The sequence below is a fragment of the Quercus robur genome, chromosome 8, assembly GCF_932294415.1.
Source record: "Quercus robur chromosome 8, dhQueRobu3.1, whole genome shotgun sequence".
NCBI classification, from domain to species: domain Eukaryota; kingdom Viridiplantae; phylum Streptophyta; class Magnoliopsida; order Fagales; family Fagaceae; genus Quercus; species Quercus robur.
Window position 1 is genome coordinate 52,204,150 of NC_065541.1, and position 19,799 is coordinate 52,223,948.

General features: G+C 34.6%; 2 protein-coding genes across 5 annotated transcripts; both read left to right on the top strand.

Annotated features, from left to right (window-relative positions):
- Positions 1-8,086: 8,086 nt before the first annotated feature.
- Positions 8,087-15,478, top strand: LOC126696958 (uncharacterized). Of its 2 annotated transcripts, none has more exons than XM_050393735.1 (14): positions 8,087-8,268; positions 9,162-9,241; positions 9,344-9,545; positions 10,027-10,101; positions 10,329-10,430; positions 10,632-10,672; positions 11,472-11,585; positions 12,153-12,267; positions 12,365-12,555; positions 12,637-12,753; positions 13,297-13,377; positions 13,567-13,805; positions 14,301-14,340; positions 14,703-15,478. In XM_050393735.1, exons 2-14 carry the CDS (start codon positions 9,194-9,196, stop codon positions 15,282-15,284), a joined length of 1,947 nt encoding a protein of 648 aa, XP_050249692.1. In that variant the 5' UTR covers positions 8,087-8,268; positions 9,162-9,193; the 3' UTR covers positions 15,285-15,478. The 2 variants fall into 2 exon arrangements, with proteins under 2 accessions (XP_050249692.1, XP_050249691.1); XM_050393734.1 differs by having other exon boundaries at positions 9,165-9,241.
- A 1,845-nt stretch (positions 15,479-17,323) lies between these two features.
- LOC126694028 (LIM domain-containing protein PLIM2b) lies at positions 17,324-19,213 on the top strand. 3 transcript variants are annotated; one of them, XM_050390056.1, is made up of 5 exons: positions 17,324-17,458; positions 17,967-18,066; positions 18,171-18,193; positions 18,388-18,477; positions 18,754-19,213. In XM_050390056.1, exons 1-5 carry the CDS (start codon positions 17,324-17,326, stop codon positions 19,018-19,020), a joined length of 615 nt encoding a protein of 204 aa, XP_050246013.1. In that variant the 3' UTR covers positions 19,021-19,213. The 3 variants fall into 3 exon arrangements, with proteins under 3 accessions (XP_050246013.1, XP_050246010.1, XP_050246012.1); XM_050390053.1 differs by lacking the exon at positions 18,171-18,193 and having other exon boundaries at positions 17,967-18,096; positions 18,389-18,477; XM_050390055.1 differs by lacking the exon at positions 18,171-18,193 and having other exon boundaries at positions 17,967-18,093; positions 18,389-18,477.
- The last annotated feature ends 586 nt before the right edge of the window (positions 19,214-19,799 follow it).

Here is a 19,799-nt window from a genome sequence, read left to right on the forward strand (position 1 = left end):
GGTGGGGCCGCGGGAGTTGTTTATATATATAAGCAATCTCTGCATTAACATGTTTAATTTTGATAATGGATTATTTTAATAAAGTTTTAATACTACTTCTATGAAAAATATAAAAATAAGAGTAAAACAAATCACTTTTTTTCTCATAAAATTTTTAAAAAAGAAATTTCCTAAATGAATGCCTAAATATCCAAAAATGTAATCTACTGTCTTAAAGATATTGGTTTAGAAAATATTTTTAGAAACTTTTTATTACCCAAAAAAAAAAGTTTTAGTTGTTTTGCAAATGCTCTAAACACACCGTTTGGGTTGTTTTGATTTTGGGCGTGTTTGATTTTTGTTAGGCAGGTTTGATTTGACTTCGCCTTAATAAGTTAGTCTTTGAAAAAATGTTTAGAAAATATCCAAAACAAGAACCCTTTTTGATATGTATATGCTCCTCTGCCATGTTGGACCTATACTTTAAAAAGTATTGTATTATTGGTGCACATTTTTCATATTCATAAATCATGTACCGTGTGGAATGTATTGTATTCTGCATAATACATGGACATATAAGTTTAAATTGATTTTTTGTGTGCTAGAATTTATACTCTGACTTAAGTCAAAAGAGTTGTTATACTTGTTTTGAATTTAAAATTGTGGATATTTGGTTGAAACTGAAATTTTTGTTGTTGAAAGTACTGTAAATAAAGTTAAAAGTTAACTAAAATAGTATAATGAAACTTATGAATAGTACCAAAAAGTACAGTAGGGCCTATAAATAGTAGCAAAAATAAACTAAATAGTAAAATAAGTTGTCTTTTTAATTTGGAGCCAAACACACAGTAAAATAATATGTTAAAGATTTTGTATTTTTATCTCTAAAATAAAGAGAAATATAATATTATATGAAAATGTAATTTTTTTTGTACAGTAAATAATGTACTAACTGAAAATATAATATCATACGTATCACATCACATCATTTGATATGGGGCAATATGGCGTCATTTGATAGCCATTGCGGAACAACACAATGGATTTGTGAGTCTTAAATTCCGATGTTTGACACTGCCCAATGGATTTGAGTATGGTTGGAAGAAGAAGAAAAGTGAGAAAAAGAAAGGAACCATATATTGGTTGGCATGATGGCTTCTACTTACAAAATTGCCTATGTTTTTTTTTTTTTTTTTTTTTTTGGGTTAAAAACACAAAACCCAATATTCAAAATGCCTAAGAGATGAATGGAAAACTCACAAACAAGGAATATGGTGTCATTTGATAGCCATTGTGGGGCAACATAATGGATTTGTGAGTCGAATTCCAAGGTTTGACACTGCCCAATGGATTTGAGTATGGTTGGAAAAAGAAGAAAAGTGAGAAAAAGAGAGGAACCATATATTGGATGGCATGATGGCTTCTATTTACTAAATTGCCTTTTTTTTTGGGGGGGGGGGGGGGGGTGTGTGGGGGTTAAAAACACAAAACCCAATATTGAGAACACCTAAGAGATGAATGGAAAACTCACAAATGAGCAAATGAAGATAATACTATTTAAATTTTCTTTTATTTCCAATGAATTCACCCTATTCTCCTCTCTCAACAAATTTGTGAGTTTCTTATGAATTTGCTACTTATATATATGTTTTACCATCTATGGATATAAGTGATGAAACAAAAAAATTTCATAGATATTCTGTCGAGGGGGAAATTAATGCCTCTATCTAAGATCTTGGGAAGCCAAGCCGAAACTTGACTATGGGCTCTTGAAATGGTACCCCAAGACTTTCGGTGTGATGACAAAGCCTATCGAAGTAAGAAACAAAGGCTATACTTAACAAAACAACAACAAAAGCCCAATAAAAAAACACGTTACAATACTTAATTAGTACATTAGTGGTCCTGGTCTGATAGTTCAAGTGAAATAAAATCTCTTGCGGTAAGGGTAAAATTACACTTATTCCATAAAAAACAGATTTAAACAGTCCAATGTCAATGATTAAATAAGTTTAGGAATGTGTTAACTCCTAGGGGTACTTGCATGTCTCAGTCAAGGGAGTTCATTGTACTTTCAGCCATCATTACATCAATGTGAGGGAAAACTTCGATTGTTACATATACATTATATCCTTCAACCGTAAAATAAAAAATAAAAATTAAAGGTTCCATGGGAAGAGGGAAATGATTAATTGGCATGGTGTGAAAGGAGAGAGGGATTCCAGCTCAGTGCAGTAAGTATTAAACTAAGATGTTGGTGAGTGTGTTTTCATAAGGCATGAATGAGACAATATGGGCTGTTTTGAGTGAGCAAGATGAGATTAACTATGAGTTTAAGGATTTATGTGAGTAGTGGGCTGTTTGTGGGTAGTAGGAGACATTTATAAGCTGTGATTGTGTAAAGGAGAGGGAAGAATGTTCTGAGATTAGCTGAGTGTGGGCTGAAGGGGATGAGCGATGAGCTTAAAGAGAGCCAACAAAAATGGCAAATAGACCAAGGGTTTGAGAGGGACTAGTTGTCCCTGTGGGTTGAGATGCTTATGTTTTTATAATGGAGTTTTAGGGAAGCATTAATTAATATGAGTCCAATTAAAAACGTAGGGTTAATCAGAGGCGGGGAACCAAGGTTAATCTTCTTCGGATTTTTGGTTAGAATTAGAAGGTTTACTTTATGAGTTGCTTTGCTTCTTTGGGTAATAATGGGATTTTGAAGTGCTTTGCATTAAATGCCAAGATTTACGGGGCTGAGCTTAATCGATGTGATTGAGGTGTGTATCAAGAGCAAATCCTAAAGCTGCAACTGAGATCTGTTTGAGACCCGCTTATTTTGTTATAACTGAATTTTTTTTTTTCTAAAAGTACAGTAAATAAAGGTAAAAGTTAATTAAAATAATACAATAAAACTCATGAATAGTACCAAAAAGTGCAATGAAATCCATAAATAGTAGTAAAAATAAACTAAATTGTAAAATAAGTTGTCTTTTTAATTTTGAGCCAAACACACACTAAAATAATATGTTAAAGATTTTTTTATTTTTATCTCTAAAATAAAGAGAAATATAATATTATATGAAAATGCAAATTTTTTTTGTACAGTAAATAATGTACTAACTGAAAATATAATATCATATGTATCACATCACATCATTTAACGTGGGGCAATACGGCGTCATTTGATAGCCATTGCGGGGCAACACAATGGATTTGTGAGTCTCGAATTCCAATGTTTGACACCGCCCAATGGATTTGAGTATGGTTGGAAGAAGAAGAAAAGTGTGAAAAAGAAAGGAACCATGTATTGGTTGGCATGATGGCTTCTATTTACAAAATTGCCTATGTTTTTTTTTTTTTTTTTTTTGGTGGGGGGTGGGGGGTTAAAAACACAAAACTCATATTCAGAACACCTAAGAGATGAATGGAAAACTCACAAACAAGCAATATGGTGGCATTTGATAGCCATTGCGGGGCAACACAATGGATTTGTGAGTCTCGAATTCCAAGGTTTGACACCGCCCAATGGATTTGAGTTTGGTTGGAAGAAGAAGAAAAGTGAGAAAAAGAGAGGAACCATATATTGGTTGGCATGATGGCTTCTATTTACAAAATTGCCTTTTTTTTATTTATTAAAAACACAAAGCCCAATATTGAGAACACCTAAGAGATGAATGGAAAACTCACAAACGAGCAAATGAAGATGATACTATTTAAATTTTCTTTTATTTCCAATGAATTCACCTTATTCTCCTCTCTCAACAAATTTGTGAGTTTCTTATGAATTTTCTTCTTATATATATGTTTTACCATCTATGGATATAAGTGATGAAACAACCTTATTTCATAGATATTTTGTCGAGGGGGAAATTGATGCCTCTATTTAAGATGTTGGGAAGCCAAGCCGAAACTCGACTATGGGCTCTTGAGATGGTACCCAAAGGCTTTCGACGTGATGACAAAGCCTATCAAAGCAAGAAACAAAGGTTGTACTTGACAAAATAACAACAAAAGCCCAATGAAAAACACGTTATAATACTTAATTAGTACATTAGTGGTCCTGGTCTGATAGTTTAAGTGAAATAAAATCTCTAGTGGTAAAGGTAAAATTACACCTAGTCCATAAAAAATAGATTTAAACAGTCTAATGGTCAATGATTAAATAAGTTTAGGAATGTGTTAACTCTTGGGAGTCCTTGCATGTCTCGGTTAGAGGAGTTCATTATACTTTCAGCCATCGTTACATCAATGTGAGCGAAAAGTTCAATTGTTACATATACATTATATCCTTCAACCGTAAAATAAAAGGTTCCATGGGAATAGGGAAATGATTAATTGGCATGGTGTGAAGGAAAAGAGGGATCTCAACTCAGTGCAACAAGTATTAAATAAAGATTTTGATAAGTGTGTGTTCATAAAGCATGAATGAGACAATATAGGCTGTTTTGAGTGAGCAGGACGAGATTAACTCTGAGGTTAAGGCTTTCTATGAGTAATGGGTTGTTTGTGGGTAGTGAGCTGTTTGTGAGTAGTGGGAGATATTTATGAGTTGTGATTGTGTGAAGGAGATGGAAGAATGTTCTGAGATTAGATGAGTGTGGGCTGAAGGGGATGAGCAATGAGCTTAAAGAGAGCCAAACCACTAGCAAAAATGGCAAATAGACCAGGAGTTTTAAAGGGAGTAGTTGTCCCTATGGGCTGAGATGCTTATATTTTTATAATGGAGTTTTAAGGAAGCATTAATTAATATGAGTCCAAAAAAAACGTAGGGTTAATCAGAGGTGGGGAACCAAGGTTAATCTTCCTGGGATTTTTGGTCAGAAGTAGAAGGTTTACTTTATGGGCTGTTTTGCTTCTTTGGGTAATGATGGGATTTTGAAGTGCTTTGCATTAAATGCCAAGATTTATGAGGCTGAGCTTAATCAATGAGATTTGAGGTGTGTATCAAGAGCAAATCCTAAAACTGCAATTGAGTTTTAGACCCCTAAGAAGTAAGATTCAACACCCCAAGCCAAGTGTCAAGTTCTAAGCCTACTTTAGGGAGTTCCGCTGGAGGTCCCTTTATGCCCTTTAAACTACATGTTCCCAATTTTTCCCCTCTAGGATTCATGGGCTTAGGACGTGGATCATATCTTGAACTTTTTTAACATTTATAGCATCAATTTGCTGGAGCTTGGATAATTTGGTTTCAACTCCCCTTCCGCTGGAGCTGCAGTCTTAAGGAAGGTGATGGAGTTCCATCATCCTTTAGGCTTTAGCAACTATGACAGCCCTTGGGCACTGTTCATGTCAGGTAAAGGGTGGCAGAAAACTGATGTGACAGCCCTAGTTCATCCTTAAAGGCTTGGTTCTCTTGTAGAGGTCTCTAGTTGCCTTTTTGGTTAGGGATGAATAAGTGCTGGTTGTCCACTCTCACTCTTTTGTCTCTTGTTGGTGCCTTTTGGATCGAGCTTGCTTACCTAGGTCGGGTTGTGTGCATCCTACAAAATGGACATTAACAACACATGTTTGCCGTAGGCTTTTATTCCTCGTGGACTTTCGTTAATGAACACTTTGGTTTTTTCTTTTTCATAGATACTTGCAATAGGCCTTTGGGCAATTAGTTGTAATATTTGAAACAATAGGACAAGCTTCCAAATGCTCTTGTAAATTCCATCTTTTAAATAACGCTCATTGTTTCTAATAACTGCATCATAATGTAAATGTTGAGCTTGTAGGTTTGAATACTTACCATGAGTGTCGATGTCATGACACAAATGGTGATCATATACTTCATGGGTTTATAACATCATCTTCAAGATAACCCCCAATGAGTTTTTTTATAAGACAATTGCCATCGCAATATTTAGGCAATGATTATACCATGATATATTATTTTTCCTTGCTAAGCGTTCAATAATCTTGGGCTCTTTTGATAAAATAGTGCCAGTGAAAAAAATGGGCTTGGGATATTGCCAATGGGGACTTGGGCTTTTGATATTGCCAGTGGGAACTAGGCTTTGATGTTGCCAATGAAAATTGGGTTTTAAATATTGCCAATGAGAATTGGGCTTTTGGATAAATAAATTATCATGAGTTTAAACCATGGGCTTTGATTATGAACTTGAATTCCATTGAAAAAGTTGTTTTGCCATGGATTTGAATCGTGGGCTTTTCAAACATTACTAAGCATAAGTATTCTCGGTCTTTAGATAATATTAGATTTTGTCTCGCTCACTAAATAATTCGGGCTTTTACGAGAAAGTATTGGCTCCTATAGCATAGCCCAATTTTGTGGTAGAAAGGAGAAAGGTTGTGGGCTAGCATAGTGATAGTTGGTAAATATATTTAAGCATGTCCAATAATACATTTGAAAGGAAAATAAATAGGTGTTATTTAAATAACATTAGGTGAAAGGAAAAGTACCCCAACATATTCCATGCCAAAAAAAAAAAAGTTAACCAAAATTGGGATTTAATAGATTTATTTTGCAAATTTATCATTACGGGTAGTTTCTACAAATGATAGGACCAATGACATTTAAAACACTTAAGTGGTTATTCTATGCTAGGTATGAAGAACTTGTTATTCTTAATTAAAGTTTGAAACTCATATAATTAACCTCTTTCACCAATCGAGTTACATATATTAAACATATTCATACCTAATGATTTGGGTATGTTTAGTATCGATTCTTATACTACTGTTCAGGGGGTCGATAAGCTAATTCCTGTATTTTTATTTATTTATATATAGGTAAAGTAAACAATTCAAAACAGATCCTTCTTGAAAATTGGAAAAAAATAAAAAATTGTTAGAAATCATCACGCAGTAAATCAACCAAGTCTAAAGTGATTTATCTTTCCCTTTCAAGTTTACCAACTATGATACGTATCAAAATATGACTTTCAAGCAAAATTCCAAATTAGTGGATACTGCCACCAATTAGAGTGGCGATATAATTTGCATTTTAAGCTGATTTGATAAAATAAATTTACTAATTTTACACTTCTTTGTTTTTAGATTTCGTTGGAAAATATGAAATATGGTGGAGATTTTTTTTTTTTTTGAGAAACCAGACCCGAAGCCGAAGGTCTGCTATATTGAACGAAAACAGAGACTACAAAACATCATTAGAAACCAGAGGAGCTATTTCGCTAGGAACGGATTCAATCCAGACCTGAAGCTCATTACCAGACTTAGACATTCTAGCAAGATAATGGGCAACTAAATTGCCTAAACGTTTTACATGCACAAAGTTACAAGAGCGGAAGCTGCGAGCCAGAAGCAGGGAGTCCGACAAAACAAGGCCGAACTCGGGATGATTCGTATCACCTCCACACAGAGCCGATGTTACAATCAAAGAGTCACCCTCAAAAGTAGCATCGAAAATGCACAATTCCAAAGCAAACAGGGCAGCTCTTCTACATGCAAGAGCTTCAACCGTGGCAACAGCAAGGGGAAGGGGAATTCTCTCTGAAAGGGCCCCGATTACATTACCTTGAGCATCCCCGCCGCCCCAATTTCTTTGAAGATCGCTCCGTCGTAGTTCACTTTGTAGCACGGGGAGATGGGAGGGCGCCACCTGACACGCCCCACAGACACGGCAGGGGAATGGGGATTGTGCAGAACCTGAGCAGCCGAGAAGTCATGAAGAAACCGGATGGCCTTGGGTCTGACTTCATGATAGCCAAAAGAGTTGTTCTGCAGGCGATCAACATTTCTTTTCTCCCAGATCAGCCAGAAAATCACAGCAAGAAGATCCAGATTGGCACTACCACGAACCGAGAAAAACAGCTCAAGGAGGTCTGCAAATTTTGAAAGCTTATGCTTAAGCAGATTTTTACTTAGGCCATCAGCTTCCCAGATAATCCTTAGAGCAGGGCAGCCCCACAGAGCATGAATAGTATCCCTCACAATCAGATTTACAGCCTGGACAAGAAACCGATTGGACCACATGCCATCAGATTTACAGCCTGGACAAGAAACCGATTGGACCACATGCCTTTTCCAAAGATAAATGAAGGGTTTGGATTGTCACATGAATATAAGTTTAGGGTTTAAATTGGCATAATAAAAAACATACGGCGAAACAAACATAATAAAAAACTAACGTAATACGATGTATTTTTTTTTTTTCCCTCTCCCAAATATTTAATTCATTTACAAAAATAATATAAAACTAATTATTTTTTTGGACTTCAGCCCCAAAAAATGATGAGCTCCAAAATTTGACTTGATTTCTTCACAGTTGTACACCGGCTCATTACATTACAGCAGCAGTTTCCCTCTTTCATCACCTTCAACAAAGCTTTTGCGGTGAGTCTATGTTTCTCTCAAGCGTTTTTAGTATTTTGTCTGACCAAAAAAAGACATCTTTTATTGTATACTACAAACCAAAAGATGAGCTTTGCTAATACTAAGTAAAATTGAACCATTTGATTACTAATTTGGTGGAATTAATGAGGGTTATTGACTTGTAGTTGAAAAATAGTTAATGGGTTTTCTGTGAGATGGATAGATTGAGCAAAATTTTTGGTCATATTTTGATGGCCAGAAAATATCATTTGAAAGGCTTTCAAATGATTGTGAGTAAGCTGGACTGTGATGGGTTTAACATAAAATTTTAGAGTTACTTCTTAAAAAATAATGAACGAAAAAGTTTAGTGCTTCCTTTGGTGTTTGTGAAAAGTGAGTGCTTCCTGGAAGTGGTATTGAAAACCCTCCAATGTTTTGGTGCTTATAGCCATATGAGCTTAGATACTCAGGGGATAATTCACTGAATATTTCCAAAATTATGGACTTTAAAAAAAAAAAAATTTTTATGTACATGAGTTATTCAAGGTGATACTGATTCTCTAGTAATGCGGATCTGTGCACATTTTTTCTTTATATCTTATAAGGTGGTATATCTTTGAAGTAAATGGCAGGTAAGGCTTTGTTTGCAGTTTTGAAAGAGTTGTTTTTTGAAATGGCAAAACTTCTACTAATCTTGTGTTTCTACTACTTGAAATACATATTTGATAATTGTTTAAAGAGTATCAACAATGAAATGATGAAATATATGACATGATGTGAATTGTGAAGTGTCTTCTTTTAAATTAGAAAATGCGAAGGACATGTTAAAAGAACAAGCTTCAAGTGTCTATAATCTCAATAAAGTTGGCTTTCGATGGATACACAGGATTGATATTTGATCACTAATTTGCTAGCAGGACCAGTTTGTAGGGAGCTTAAGGTGACAATGGAAAGCCAGGACAGAGATGAAATTCATAATTGTGTGATCAAGCTGGTAGTTTGCATTTCTTTCCCTTAAATTTCTTTCATTTTGGTTGTTGTTCATTTGGCATGGAGAAGCAGTGGAAGAGATGAGTATGTTGAACGTTAACTGCAGAGAGTTAATCCTCAAAAGCGAAGGGAGAAGGTTTATATTGGCTGTGGAGCTGGGTTTGGAGGTGACAGGCCAATGGCTGCTCTTAAGTTGCTTCAGAGAGTTAAAGAGCTAAACTATCTAGTACTGGAATGCCTAGCAGAGCGTACTCTTGCTGAACGGTATCAGTTTATGGTGTCTGGTGGTGATGGTTATGATTCTTGGAGTATGTGTCTACTATTCATACACAGTTCTAAATTCTAATATCCTTTTCAATAAAGTTCATATATAGTCCACCTTCAATCAACAAATTTTTTTTTAAAGCTTGGTGACATTTAATTAATGGTCTGGTTTATGTCCCCTCTAATGTTGCAAAAGTTGGGATGTGCACTGCCTAGCATAACTATTGAGAGGAACTCTAACCTTTTTGCTAGATTTGTGGACTCCTTTAGAAAGTAAGTGTTCGGTTGTTTGTAAATAGGCAATTTACATATCCAGAGACTAGGGTTTCGTAAAACTCTATGTGTGTTCACTCTTAATTGCAAAATGCGAGGGTTATATCATAAAAAAGCTATGACATAACTCTGTAAGTTGTCCATGCATGTCTTAATTTTGTTATGCTAATTGTATCTAGTCAGTTTTGTGATATATAGTCTTATACTTTTTTCCCTGGGGTTATTCTCTGATACTTTTTGATGGTTTTGCAGTTTCGCATTGGATGCGTTTGCTTTTACCTTTGGCTATGGAGAGACGAACTTGCTTAATTACGAACATGGGTGCAAGTAAGAAACTAATATTAGCCAATATTAATTCAAATGGCACATCTCCTCCTTTTGTAAGAGAAAGGTGGAGGGTGAGGTTGTGGGTTCAAGACCCATTGGGTGCATGTGTAACTTCCTATAAAAAAAAAATTATAATGCACTTTGCTTGGTACTTCTTTATGCTTTTAATAGATGGCTTATGTCTTATTCTTTGCCTTTTGAACCTTTCTCATTCCCTTTCTGGAAAGTGGATCCTTGTGGTGCCCAAGAAAAGGTTAGGGAAATAGCTAGCAGCCTGGGGCTTAGTGTCTCTATTGCCGTGGCTCATGAGACTTTTGTCACAGAATCAGGTACTCTTAGTTGCATAAGAGAATGCTAAATGAATTATATAAAGATTGTCACATTACTGAAAAACCACTATTGTGCAACCTTTATATCTATCAAGGTCAATTAGGAAATTTAATTGAATACCATGCAGATGTTTCTTTCCCTTTATGTTTTGATGCAATGACTTTCAACTTACAACCCAATTATTTTCATTATGTATCCAGGATCACCATCCTCACTCGAGAAGTCATATTTAATGGGAGGTGTAAGATTCTTGTCTTGCATGTTCTCTTCATTAGTATTTGATGTTCAAATAAAAAAAAAAAACTTGTATACTCCTTTTTATTTTTTTATTTTTCAAACTTCTGTTGTTACATGTTAGCCACATACAGTGTAGTCAAAGGCCATCTAGGCACTCGCCTAGACTCTTGCCTTCTAGGCAACCACCTGAGCACCTTAAACAGACTGTAAGGCATTTGAGGCAAGAGTCTCAATGAAATTCAGCAAAAAGGAAAAAAAAAGAAAAAAAGAGAGGCAGTTTTGTAATTTGGCAAAAAAGGATAGTTATATACTTCAATTCAAGTTAGTGGGTGTGTCTTTCTCTTGCATTCTTCTTTCTCACCTCTCTTTCTTTCTGCATCAATTTAGAAATATATATATTTTTTTAGATTTCAATCATAATCTTTTAGCTTTAATAGTTGGTTCTCTCCCTTTTTTTTTTTTTTAATTGTATATATGAGATTACTGTAAAGTTTGAAAAATTCAAACCATGCCTAACAAGCATTAGATACATACAATTTATAATATTTATATTTAGAGTTCAGTATCTTGGTTCACTCAGGTGAGCACTTTTTTGTCAACTCACGAGGATGTGCCTTAAGTTCATTTTTTTTTCCCTTTGACTACACTGGCTACATAATCTGAGGCACCTTTTCATTGGCATGTGATGCTTGCATAAATAAACCTTTTCTTTTAATGAATTATTTAATCACTATTGAAATTCCCCTCTTTTTTATTACTACTTTGTAAATCTGAATCCTATCTTTTTGTCTTAATGTATTAAGGGTGCTAGTACATATCTGGGAGCTGCTCCTATTGTTGAATGTTTGGAGAAGTACCAGCCAAACGTGATAATAACTTCCCGGGTTGCAGATGCTTCCTTATTCTTAGCACCAATGGTATAAAACCTAATTTCTTCATATCCGCTCTTCTATACCCTCTTTTTGAATAAATTAGTAACATGTTTACCGAATTTTCTGAAACTGATTTTTATCAAATTTGTAATGTTGCTTCATGCATGCAATATTGTTTCAGTTTTAAATACTACAAATGATCACATCTATCAACTATGCTGCTGAAATATACCAGTCATCAGTGTGTTCAATGATTGTAGTTTTCTGCCCCTTCTCTCTTGGTCCAGATTATAAGTTGAAGTTAATGTTCTGATATATAACCAATTATTGAAGATGAATATTTGTTAGGTTAACATAGTTTGAATACAAAGATCAAGTACAAATAATTTCTTACTGCCTAGAAGAATTTTGCAACTTGATAAAGACTTGGGTTTACAAATGATGAAATATTGTTGTACTTTGTACCATGTAGTCAATTATTTGAGTAGCTATTTACTTTTTTAAGTTTTTCACTGCAGTGTGGAATAATTGAGTCCTCTCATCTTGTCAACATCACTGTTCTCTAATTTCCTTTTGGATAGTTAATTTAAAATCACATTGGTACATGATTAGGTCTATGAACTAGGTTGGAATTGGGATGACCTACAGCATCTAGCACAGGGGTCTCTGGCTGGCCACCTTCTTGAGTGTGGTTGTCAACTCACAGGGGGGTACTTTATGCATCCAGGTGACTTTCTCTTTTAGCTTGAGGTGTAATCAGGCGAAAGTGGTATTCTAGTATGAGTTTTATATGTGTGTAATGTTTTTCATTTTTGCTATTGCAGGAGACAAGTATCGAGACATATCGTTCCCTCAGCTCCTAGATTTGTCACTTCCTTATGCTGAAATTTGTTTTGATGGAAATGTATGTGTGGCAAAGGCAGAAGGTAGTGGTGGGGTATTAAATGTCAGTACTTGTGCTGAACAACTTCTTTATGAGGTTGGTGATCCAGGTGCTTATGTCACCCCTGATGTGGTAAGTTGGGTGTGTGTGGAATCAGTTTTTATTATTGTGTATATAAATGTGAAACAATTAAAAAATTGTCCTTGAACACAGATCATTGATATTCGGGATGTTTCATTCCACCCATTGTCAAGCTCTAAGGTTCTATGCATTGGGGCAAAACCATCTGCTGCATCAGTGCCTGATAAACTCCTGCGGTTGGTTCCAAAGGTATCTCTAGTGTGTATTATTCTGAGTTGGTTATATAGGAGTTAATGATAATTTAAGGACCAATTTTTTTATGGTCTTTGATGGAGTAGAACATTCTGCCTTTGTAATTAAATAGCATATTTTGAGGGCATTGTTTGATTGGATGCATGCTCTAGGCGGTATCCCCTCCATGTCTTTTGTTGATTTTATTGACTTTCTTTTCTTTTGAGTTGCACCCTTTGAAAAGGGCTAGTGCACATCCATTTTTTTTGTCTTTCCCTTTTATTTTTCTAATAAAATTTTTACTTATAAAAAGAAAGGGACCTATTTTCATGATTATCACGTTTCTAGCTTGCAATTTCAAGTTGGCTGATCTGATGCTTATGTTCAGTCTTCTCACTTAAATTATATCATGTGTTTGAGTGATGCCCCAGCACATTCCCTTTGTTTTTTTTTTTTTTGATAAGCATTCCCCTTGTTCTTAAGTCATATATATATATATATATATATATTTTTTTTTTTTTCTTTTTCTTTTTCTAATGTTTTAATATTTCTAATTTTCAGGACTGTGGATGGAAAGGATGGGGAGAGATATCCTATGGAGGATATGAATGTGTTAAACGTGCTCAAGCAGCTGAATTTCTGGTAGATAAGCTTGCTAGCTTTATATCTTTTAATGGTATTTTGACATAATTTAAGTGTGAACTAAATTAAATTTGACTTCTCAGAATGAATCTATATTGATTCTGCTGTTTGAAGGAGACTACTTGGAACATCAAATTAGTTTTGCTTATACCTTTTCTGAGAAGTAATATTTCTTTAATATTTTATTAGGTTAGATCATGGATGGAAGAAGTATTTCCTGGTGTTGACTGCCGTATACTTTCTTACATAATTGGACATGATAGCCTCAAGGCAACCAGCATTGATGATAATGCTTCATTGTTGAAAACCATTGAAGATATTAGGTTACGCATGGATGGATTATTTGAGTTTAAGGAACATGCAGTCCAATTTGCTAGAGAGTTTTCAGCTTTATATACAAATGGACCGGCTGGTGGTGGTGGCATCAGGTCAGTTTCTTATCAGCTTGTGCATCCATGGATGTTACACTTAGTGTAACTCTTTGTAATATTACACCAGTCCATAATTCTTTATTGGATGAATAATTTGAAAATCCCACCGTTGGATTACATATTCTCGTTGTTCTTAATATGCATGCCAAGTTTCATGCTATTTGCTATCTGATCCACAAACTCATGTTTTATGTATATTTTGAACATTAAAAAAAATAAAATTTAAACATTTTATGATGAGATAGTTATAGAGCTTAGATCATATTGATATTTTACAAGCATAGAAAGGATATGGAGATAATGAAATCCAACTGTTGATTTGTCGAAAATACTCTTTTAGTGAAAAGTTATGGAGGGATATAGCATCACAAAGTATTAAGAAATTTGAACTTGACCTATATATATTGAGAAATTTACTGTGAGACCTTGCTACCTGTAATGATGATAGATTCACTACTATACATGATTATTCTGTTTGTTTATTGAATGCAGCACGGGACATAAGAAAGAGATTGTTCTTCAAAAACAATTGGTACTCTCTCTCTCTCTCTTCCCCACCCCCTCCCCCCAGTAAAAAAAATGAAAGGAAATCACAGTGCTCCTAGGATTAGTACCTGGAGAAAAATTGGTCCAAGAGGTCAATTAAGGAACATGAAACTTTGTTGTTATCAAGCTATAATCTAATAGTTTTACTCTTCCTCTTATTTCTTTGAATACTTTTCATTTGCAGTCTAATGTTGACTGTCAATTTTAATTGAACTAAAACCTGTGATAATCTTTGCTAAGCAGGTTGGCTTGTCAAGTATATTCAGTAATTGATCAAAACCTTATATTTCACTTTGACATTATGCAGTGCAAGTGAAGAAATTCTTGATAAAATGTTTAGTTATTCAGGTTGATCGTGAACATGTTCTATGGCAAACTGGAGTGAAAGAGTCTCTAATAATAGAATCCTGTGGCCAAGGAGCTGCCGTCGAAAGTCTAACAAAAACACATGTTTTGCATGAATCTGTATTGCCACCAAAGACACATGCTGATACTAGTAACCTTTTCATGGATTTACCGTCTCCCAAAATCAACCACTCTCCTGCTCCATCTGGCCAGAAGATTCCACTCTATGATGTAGCACATAGTAGAGCTGGTGACAAAGGAAATGACTTGAACTTTTCCATTGTCCCACATTTTGCTCCAGATATTGAGCGGTTGAAGTTGATCATAACACCCCAATGGGTAAAGGAAGTAGTCTCAACTCTTCTAAATACCTCCTCATTTCCTAATTCAGATTCCAATGATAAGGACAAATGGGTCGATGAACATGTCGAGGTGGAAATATATGAAGTTAAGGGAATACAATCTTTGAATGTTGTGGTACGAAACATTCTCGATGGTGGTGTCAACTGCTCTCGAAGGATTGACCGGCATGGAAAGACCATCTCAGATCTCATATTGTGCCAGCGAGTTGTATTGCCTCCCTAATAGGGTGGTGCAAGCTACAATGTAGCACGCTTTGTTCTTATGGGGTGAACAATCTGCAGTATTACCTTTCTTCCCCTCTTATTTTGAGTATGTTGTACACATTACAATGTTAAAACTTTGTCATACAATAAGTGTAATGGAACTTCGGAGCTGCTATTTGAATGTTTAAGTACATTGGATCTTGTTTCTGGTAATCTACCCTATGCATAAAAGGGCAATAAATTTTTTTTCGGAATTTTAAAAAATTCTCTACCGGTAGTGAGGTTCTCAGGCCTTTTGTATTTTTCTTCCTTTTTTCCCCCATAGGATACATTCTAGTATGGGATTTATTATGTAATTATCATGAAAAATTACTTAAAGAGTATTCCCTTTTCCCCTATTGAATTTATTATGCAATTATCTTGAAAAGAAAAAGTGGATGTTCTTAAACTCTGATTTCTTAGGATTAGTGCTTCTCCAACTGGTAATTGATTATAGGCAGTTGGTAACTGAAAAAGAATAAAACCTTTATTTCTTTTCAACCAATGCACTTGTCATCGTTTTATTATTTCATCCTCATGCTTTCATTGATGTTACAACAAAATTATAAAATATGTGCATTAAATTTTATAAGTTGCCTTTGAGATTTTTAACGGTCATGATATAATCAAATTTCTCATGTGCCTGGCACCTAAACTAGTTTTTTTTTTTTTGCTAGCGGCACACTTTTTAATGCTAATATACCCTATTAGCTATACTTTTTTTTTTTTTTTTTTTTTCCCTTCAATGAGTCAAATATTTTTGAGAAATTTAATAGAATTTCAATGTATGACATCCGCTCCATGATAATTTATCTTTTTCATCAGTTGGTTTTTGGTGGAGGCAAAGTTGATGAATTAGAATTGGCTATACATTCTTTTGTTGCTTCTCTAAAATTCTACCTTGCAATCTAAGATGGCTCTCAAAGTACCACACAGTTATTGTTTGTGGAGGGAATTTCACGTTAAACTGAGTGGATGGTAAACTTTTGATCTATGTGATTTCACTGCTTTACCAGAAACCAAGCATACATAGGCAGGTCAAGGGATGCTGGTCTTATTTCAGAAACTAGCTAGTCCAAATTTCAATCTAAAAAACGCCAAGAATAGTAATCCTATCTGTATTGAAAAGTAAATTTCAAACATCAGATTTGTGTTAATTTGGAAACAACTTATTTAATTTTTTGCTAAAAGTGTGTTAAAGGATACTTGTACCTTGACAAAGTAAGAAAAAAATGAGATTTTAAAAAGCTGTAAATAAAAAATAAAAAACAAAAAACAAACTTATAATCCAGTGCCAGTTGCAACCTAAATCTATGCAGATTTTCTTGCTGTAGCTTAGTTATTTTGCTCTCGCACTTCTTGCAAGTTACAACCCCTTAACGTTTGATGGTTGTACCTTTGGAATACAACAAAGTACACCCCTAAAAATCGAGGAAAGAGTGGTAGTAGATAATAGCAGATAATATGAGACACACAATTATCTGATCAGATGGTTGGCTTTCCTATGAAGTATGAACAGTCTGGAGTGACTCACACAATTAGGACCGTTCGCATATTATGACACTCAAAACAATTTATCTATAACAGACATAACTACCTACCAAATCAGCTAATAATAAAAACAGTTGGCTTTAATTTTTCATCCCAAAATTTTTTTCACTATTGACAAAGTCAGAGTACTTACCTTATTTTGCTCCATTCATTCGGAGAATCCACAATTACAGCAATAAATTTCCATTTTTGCCTCGTAATAATGGGATCTCCAATCACTTGTCCACCATGAACTAACACCGATTAAGGATCCGTCATAATCTGATATAAATGAGTTTTGTTTAGAAAAATCAAAGACTTTGTTCAATCCCATTTGTCTGGGGTACCTGTGACCGTGCTTTCCTATTGAACTTCCCTTTGTTCCTCAGACAACTTGAAATATATCAAAATATTTCATTTTAATATTTTATCCTCATCTTCAAGAGCATTCAGAGTTTCCCATCTTTGCCTAAAAAAAGAAAAAACATAATGGCATTTACAGGAACTCTAGATAAATGCAAGGCTTGTGACAAGACTGTGTATGTGGTTGATATGATGTCCCTTGAAGGGGTACCATATCATAAATCATGCTTCAAATGCAGCCACTGCAAAGGATTTCTTTCGGTATACATCTTTTATCACAGTTTTCTTATTTTGGTTTCAACTCCCAATATTCCTGTAATAATTTAGTGTACCCGATCTTCCAATGTTTAATGATGTTTCTTAACACCCCCCCAAAACAATTATTCTATATATCATATAAATGTGGATCCCATATGCATAACCCACAAGTAGATCCACCTTTATGTAAGAGGATGATGTAATAAAATTTTCAGTCCCGACCAACGGGATAGGACAGCATACATGCATGATCAACAAGAGAGGATGCTAGTTATGGACTACATAACAAATAGCAATGACAAATAGGCATTTAGGTTGCTTTTGAAACTAAACTGATTTTCAATTCAAAGATAATTTAAAATTTCTTGTTCATATGGTGTTACTGTGACAAACTCGTGAACCAGTTTTAAAAAAATTTCAGAAATAAAAGCTTCAAATTGATTTTTACATTGTCCTGTAAGTGCAATGATTCAAATAATTAAAGAGGGGCTAACCATCCTATGGTTGACAGATGAGCACCTACTCCTCCATGGATGGAATCCTGTACTGCAAGCCACATTTTGAGCAACTTTTCAAGGAATCTGGCAATTTCAGCAAGAATTTTCATCCAGGTAAGACTTTTCTTTCAGGCCATTATATTTGCTTTATTAAAAATTTTATACATATTTTTTTTCTTGGTGGCTAACTATAAGTTGTATTGTGTTCAAAATTGCAGTAGCAAAGTCTGCTGAGCAGATGGTATGTTCATCCTTCACTCTATTAGCTTTTGTGTTTGAATGTCCTGTGAATTAAAGGTCTTTATTTTTTCTTTTTATGGGGGTGCATTTAAACGCTATAAAAGATCTCATGGGACGTTCAAATACACCTACAAATTTATCATTTCTGTTTGCTTTTTTACTAACAATAACATATTCAACTTGATATCTTTATAGGCTAGGCGTCCAAGCAAACTTTCTTCCATGTTCTGTGGAACCCAAGACAAATGTGCCGTTTGCACAAAAACGGTGTATCCTCTAGAGAAGGTTGGTTTTACTTTCCCACTAACATTATTACATCCCATCTTGCTTGCAAATGGTTAACAACAATGTGAACATTGAGGAAAGTTATAGAAATCATAATAGTAAGGCATGCTAAAAGAAGGGAAATAAGCCATTGTTCAAGTAAAATGTAACAGAGTAATTTGCTTTAAAACTTGGTTGATGAATAAGTGGATTGTAATCTGACACTGTCAAATAACTTGATGTAGTTATTATTTTTTTCTCTACCCAAATCAACTGTCTAATTTTCTTGGTTTCCAGGTGACACTGGAAGGAGACTGTTACCACAAGACATGCTTTAGGTGTGCTCATGGTGGGTGCCATCTAACACATTCTTCCTATGCTGCTCTTGATGGAAACCTCTACTGCAAGCACCATTTTGCTCAGCTCTTCATGGTGAAAGGAAACTACCACCACGTCCTCCAGGCAGCTGCACACAAGAAGAATGGAGCCACACCACCTGCTCCACCAGCAGACTCGGAGCCAAAGCCGGAACCCGAGAGCAACGTACAAGAGCAATCGTCTTAGAAAGCACGTACTATGAATGGTTCCTCCCTATCTTTCAGAGTTCTTCAAAAACAAAACAAAGAAAACAAAAAACAAAAAAAAGGGTGCAGACCCTGTCATGTTGTTGAAATTCATGTCAAACTTTATTTACAAATTATTTTCAGTTAGTAAGCTTATTTGAGAAGTTACTAATGTCATTAAAACAAAAAAAAGAATGGAGCAATGTAATTTTTTTTTTTTTTTCATTTTTTTTGAAAACTGTATGTTATGGGTATAATAATCAGCTTTAGTTTTAATTGAGTTTAGATACCATTATTCAATTTCATGATTTTGTGGATGATTTCTGAAGAATGCTCATAATGACAACCAAGGACAGAACCAGAAATTTTTGTTTGGGGGCAGGGGTGGCTTGATGCATTTGGGGGCCTAAGGTGAAGAGGATTGAATATCTTGTTTTAGATGCAAAATTATTACTAATTAACATGAACTATGTAGAGTTTTTTCTTTTTTTAGAAATTTTATAGACAGAAAAAATTTGACAAAATTTTTCATACTTATTGATGTGGTAGATTGACAGTGGTAAGTAAAACAGTGGTGTTAGTGGTAAACTTAGATGAAAACTAATAAAAGTTTGCTAACTAAACTCTTATTATTATTATTCTTTTTTCTTTAGAAGTGCAACATTCACAATATTTTTTACAACAAATCTTATATTTTAAACTGCTTTTTGTTTTCTATTTGAAAATATCACTATAATTATTTTTTTGCCATCAACAACAAGTTGTAACAACTTGCTACTT

What these genes read in the sequence shown, in the direction of transcription:
- LOC126696958 (XM_050393735.1), top strand. Translation starts at nt 9,194, where the DNA reads ATGGAAAGCCAGGACAGAGATGAAATTCATAATTGTGTGATCAAGCTG. An exon ending in CTTATGTCACCCCTGATGTG is followed by an intron (nt 12,556 to 12,636) that starts GTAAGTTGGGTG and finishes CCTTGAACACAG; the next exon opens with ATCATTGATATTCGGGATGT. An exon ending in TTGTTCTTCAAAAACAATTG is followed by an intron (nt 14,341 to 14,702) that starts GTACTCTCTCTC and finishes TTAGTTATTCAG; the next exon opens with GTTGATCGTGAACATGTTCT.
- LOC126694028 (XM_050390053.1), top strand. Translation starts at nt 17,324, where the DNA reads ATGGCATTTACAGGAACTCTAGATAAATGCAAGGCTTGTGACAAGACT. An exon ending in TCTTTCAGGCCATTATATTT is followed by an intron (nt 18,097 to 18,388) that starts GCTTTATTAAAA and finishes TATCTTTATAGG; the next exon opens with CTAGGCGTCCAAGCAAACTT. An exon ending in CGGTGTATCCTCTAGAGAAG is followed by an intron (nt 18,478 to 18,753) that starts GTTGGTTTTACT and finishes CTTGGTTTCCAG; the next exon opens with GTGACACTGGAAGGAGACTG.